General features: G+C 35.4%; 1 protein-coding gene across 1 annotated transcript; it reads left to right on the forward strand.

The window, feature by feature from the left end:
- The first annotated feature begins 3439 nt into the window (after nucleotides 1-3439).
- On the forward strand, nucleotides 3440-4390 carry LOC122753782 (olfactory receptor 2T27). Its single transcript, XM_044001480.1, has one exon. It carries the CDS (start codon nucleotides 3440-3442, stop codon nucleotides 4388-4390), a length of 951 nt encoding a protein of 316 aa, XP_043857415.1.
- The last annotated feature ends 1283 nt before the right edge of the window (nucleotides 4391-5673 follow it).

A 5673-nucleotide genomic window follows, 5' to 3' on the forward strand; every position in this document is an offset into this window, starting at 1 on the left:
AAAATTTACATTTGACCCTGTATGAGCCTAGTTCCTATTCCCAGCAATAACTGGGAGCTTAGGTTCCCTCCATTTTTTTTTTTTGCAGGGCAATGGGGGTTAAGTGACTTGCCCAGGGTCACATAACTAGTAAGTCTCAAGTGTCTGGAGTCAGATTTGAACTCAGGTCCTCCTGAATCCAGGGCTGGTACTTTATCCACTACACCACCTAACTACCCCCTAGAAATGACACTTTTATAAGACAAACTTGCTGCAAATATTTTCCTATTTACCTACTTCTCTCATAATTTCAGCTTTATTGGTTTTTTTTGTACAAAAACTCTTTAATTTTTTATTATCAAAATGATCCATTTTACCTCCTATGACCCTCTTGATCACTTGTTTGGTAATGAACTTTCCCCTATCCATTAATCTAGCAGGTAATTTCTTCTCTGCTTCTCTAATTTGCTTATTATATTACCCTTTATGTCCAAATCATGTATACATTTGGAGCTTGTCTTGGTATATGGTGTGAGATATTGATCTAGTTTCTGCCATAGAAATAGACCTAGAAAGACTTGGCTAAAGTCACACAAACTTCCAAACTGCCTTTTAGCTTTCCCAATAGATTTTGTAGAATAGCAAATTCTTGCTTTAATAGCTAGACAAGATCTTTGAATTTCTCAAACACTAGCTACTGTGCTTCTTTGTTTTTTATATTGTGTTCCACTGGTCAACCTCTCTGTTACCCAGGAACAAATCATTTTGATAATTACAACTTTGTAGTATAGTTTGAGACCTGGTACTGCTAGATCCCTTTCCTTCATTAATTCCCTTTATATTCTTGAAATTTTGTTTCTCCAGATGAATTTTGTTATGATTTTATCTAGCTCTATAAAGTAATTCCTTGGTAATTTTATTGGTATGACATTGAATAAGTGAATTAATTAAGATAGTTTTATTTTTATTATATTGATTTGAGCTAGCCATGAGCAGTTAATATTTCTCCAATTATTTACATCAGTATTTGTGCAGTCTGTTTGGTAATCATGTTGAAATAGTTCCTTTGTGTGTTCACAGTTAGTATTTTATATTGTCCATAGTTATTTTAAATGAATTACCAGAAGCTATTTCACCCAACTATAAGCCAATAAAATTGATAATCAAAATGAAATGGATGAATATTAACAAAGATACAAACTGCCAAGATTACAAATAAGAAAATAAAGATTTTTAATTATTCTATTTTAGAAAAAGAAATTGAACAAGCTACAAATGAACTCTTCTCCACCAAAACCAAAACCAAAACCAAAACTAAACAAAAACACCACAGGACCAGATGGATAATTTTTTTAAAATTCTAATTGTCAATTATTTAAAAAAATAGGAAAAAGTGGTCCTACCAACTCCTTTATGTATTACAAATATGACCTTGATAACTAAACCAGGAATAACTATAAAACAATAACCCCAGTGCAAAACAATAACAAATACAATACAAAATTTTAAATAAAATATTAACAAGGATATCACAGCAACATAACACAAAACTTATACATTCATTATGATCATGCTAGATTTATTCCTGCAATGTGGGACTGGTTCTGTATTAGGAAAATTGTAAACATAATAACAAAAATAGGATTATGCTAATAGATGCAAAAAAGAAAGAAAAAATCTTCCATGATATAATACTTCTGTTTAAAAAACACACCAGAAAACATTGTAATAAATAGTGCTTTCCATAAAATGGTAAGTAATGACTATCTAAAACAAAGATTAGTATTATCTCAAGTAATGATAAGCTAGAAGCCTTTCCAATAATATCAGGGGTGAAACTAGGATATCTATCATATTCACATACCATTTGTTAAGCCATTCCCTAATGAATGGTCATCTCCTCAATTTACAATCTTGAAAATGAAGGGGTTAACACTTTTACTTATGTTACAGAATGCTTTTAGTAAAAGTCATATACAAATATGTTATTGTTCTAAAGCCATGAGATAAAAATATAATTATGAATATTCCTATTTATTAAACAACAAAAATAATCATCAGATGGATCTGACTAATTCATTCCAGCAACAAGTGAGTCTAGTAGAAAAAATCAATAAAACATATTCAATTTTTGAACTATTTGCTTTTGTTTGTCAGTAAATGATGTTTTGATCAACATAATATATAGTTAAGTATCACAGAATTTTAGAGCTGTAAGAGACATTTGAGACAAATAGTTTAATCCTATTTTAAAGATCAAGAAAGGCTCAGAGAGCCTTTGGTCATGGTCACACAGGTATTAAGTAGTAGATTGGAGATTCAAGACCATGTTTTCTGGCTAAAAATTGTTTTCAGTCAGAAAAAAAATTGATTTTTTTCCCCTCTCAAATCATTATCTTAGTTTAGATGCCCCTTCTAAGAATTGGAAATCAAAGGAATGCCCATCAATTGGGGAATGGCTAAACAAACTATGGTATATGATGGTGATGGAATATTATTGTGCTATAAGAAATGACAAGCAGGATAATTTCATAAAGGCCTGGAAAGACATGTGTTAAATGATGTATAGTGAAGTGAGCAGAACAAAGAGAACATTGTGCACAGAGACAGCAATATTGTTTAATGAAGAACTGTGAATGACTTGACTATTCTCAACAATGATCCATGACAATCCCAAATGACTATTGAAGAAACACACTATCCACCTCCAAAGAAAGAATTGATATTGATTGAACACAGACTATTTTTCACTTTCCTTCATTTTTTTCTAAGTTTTCTTGCACAAAATTACAAATAATTATACATTTATAACCCATATCTGATTGCTTGCTACCTCAGGGAGGTGTTAGGGGAGGGAGGGAAGGAGGGATAAATATTGGAACCCAAACTATAAATAAAAAAAGAAAAAAATTAGATGCCCCTTAAAAGAGGAAGGAATTGTTATTAATATAGGAAGTATGATTAAGGGTAGCATACTACAAAAGGAGTGAGTGAAACTTGGATTTTATTTCCAGAAAAAGAAAGTAAAATTCATGGCTTTTTTTTTTTTGGTGGGACAATGAGTGACTTACCCAGGGTCACACAGCTAGTAAGTGTCAAGTGTCTGAGGCCTGATTTGAACTCTGGTCCTCCTGAATCCAGGGCCAGTGCTTTATCCACTGCACCACCTAGCTGCCCCAAATTCATGGCTTTTTAGTTTCACAGGTTAAAAGAATCAGAATGACTAACACCTAAAGGGAATAAAAAATAAAATATGCTTCACAAGTAATGGGAAAATTAAATATTGGTATTTGTTTTAAAATTTATTAAATAATCTAAAGTTGATGAATCTGCATTGGAATTAATTTCATGTCCTTAGACCATGTTTTAAGAGATTGAAATAAATGGCCCACGTAACTAAGTTTATCCATTAGTTCTTTCTTCTTTTCTCTAATCCCCAGGTTACTGCCATTCTCAAATGATGGAATGGGGAAACTATTCTATGTATGCAGACTTTGTACTCCTTGGGTTGTTCAGCAACACAAACTTTCCATGGCTTTTGTTCACTCTCATCTTCTTGGTCTTTGTAATCTCAGTGGCCAGTAATACTGTTATGATCATTCTTATCCACATCGATCCCCAACTCCACACTCCTATGTATTTCTTGCTAAGTCAACTCTCCATCATGGATATACTCTACATTTCTACTATTGTGCCCAAGATACTAGTGGATCAGTTGGTGGGCCAGAAAACCATTTCTTTTGCAGGTTGTACTGCCCAGCACTTCCTCTACTTGACTCTGGCAGGTGCTGAATTCTTCCTCTTGGGGCTAATGTCCTATGACCGTTATGTGGCCATCTGCAACCCTCTTCGTTACCCTATCTTGATGAGCCGCAAAGTGTGCCTGCTGATTGTGGCTGCAGCATGGCTAGGTGGTTCTGTGGATGGTTTCCTGTTGACCCCAGTGACCATGCAGTTTCCTTTTTGTGCTTCAAGAGAGATCAACCACTTCTTCTGTGAAGTCCCTGCCTTACTGAAGTTGTCTTGTACAGACACCTCAGCCTATGAGACAGCTATGTATGTCTGCTGTATCATGATGCTCCTAATCCCCTTTTCAGTCATTTCTGCTTCTTATGCCCGCATCCTCATAACTGTCTACCGGATGAGTGAGGCTGAGGGGAGGCGGAAAGCAGTGGCTACTTGTTCTTCACACATGGTTGTTGTCAGTCTGTTTTATGGAGCTGCCATGTACACATATGTTCTTCCCCACTCTTACCACACCCCTGAGCAAGATAAAGCTGTGTCAGCCTTCTATACTATTCTTACACCCATGCTCAACCCTCTCATCTATAGTCTCAGAAACAAAGATGTTACTGGGGCTCTAAAGAAGGCATTGGGTCGGTGTTCCTCAAGAAGGATAAGTGCCTTCTGAGTATTCAATGGAGATGTTTCGGTTTTTTGTTGTTTTTTTGTTTTTGCGGGGCAATGGGGGTTAAGTGACTTGCCCAGGGTCACACAGCTAGTAAGTGTCAAGTGTCTGAGGCTGGATTTGAACTCAGGTACTCCTGACTCCAGAGCCGGTGCTTTATCCACTGCGCCACCTAGCTGCCCCAATGGAGATGTTTCTAAGTACCTTAAGGTAAGGTACTTATAACATCAGGTAAACTAGAAGACTGGGAAAATTCTGAACACATTAGTAGAACTTCTTTGGAATTAGATTTCTACTCTGGGTCATTCCTCAATCTTTAAGTAAAGTTATTGTGGAAAAGAAGTTAAAGATTCAAGTTGCTTTAAGTAAAAGGAAAAAAAAAACTGATCTGAAATTATTTTGAGTTTGTGAAGATGATGTAAACCATTAAGTATTATTAAATCCCTTCTCCCCTTCTTCACTTACAGATAGGGAAAAAAAAAGGAGAACCAGATTTTTTTTCCTTCATTTTTATCATTGCAATGTAATGCTATGGGAAAACATTTTTTAGGGTTGCCAGCTTTAAAGGAACTATATGAGGGCATATGTAGGAAAAAAAGACTTTAAGACTGTGTGAAAGCTCTAATTCCACTTTTCTCACACATCCTGGTTTTGAGAATAATACTTCCTCCAAAAGTGCATTTAGTATGTAATATGACCTGATTAACTATGACTACTTTCTAATCATGGTCCTACCTATCCCATGGTTTCCCTGTGGGAGCTCAGGAGACCTTTTATTGATTCTCTCCCTTGTCTCAAGGATGGAGAAAAGTAGATCCAATTTCTACTGGGAGGACAATCCACAGACACTAGACACTAGTGTTTAATCCATACTTTATTCCTTTTCAAAATTAAGTGATTGCCAGTGGTCAAGGACTGATTCTAGAGATTCAAAGAGTGTAGTGAATTGTTAGAAGTCATAGTGTCAAAGACTAATCTAAGACCTCAGTTATTCTGACTTCCAGCCCAGTGCTTTATACTGGGGTAAAGACAGTTTATGTCACTTGAGTCAAGAAATGGTAGCTGAGGCAATTGATGCTACACTCAATTTCTCCTTTATCACTATCCCCCTAGTACTCAAAACCCAGGAATGCTCAGATTTAAAGAGATTGTTGATCCCTACACTAAATAAGCTATACTATAAAGATTGGAGGTAGAGAGCAAGTTGTGTTACAGAGTGCATATCATGGAGGGAAGATGAAGAGGCAATATTTGTCTAAAGGAGAAATGTCTTACAATTTTAAAAG

Source organism: Dromiciops gliroides, chromosome 4 (assembly GCF_019393635.1).
Source record: "Dromiciops gliroides isolate mDroGli1 chromosome 4, mDroGli1.pri, whole genome shotgun sequence".
Taxonomy (NCBI): Eukaryota; Metazoa; Chordata; class Mammalia; order Microbiotheria; family Microbiotheriidae; genus Dromiciops; species Dromiciops gliroides.

What these genes read in the sequence shown, in the direction of transcription:
- LOC122753782 (XM_044001480.1), top strand. Translation starts at nt 3,440, where the DNA reads ATGGAATGGGGAAACTATTCTATGTATGCAGACTTTGTACTCCTTGGG.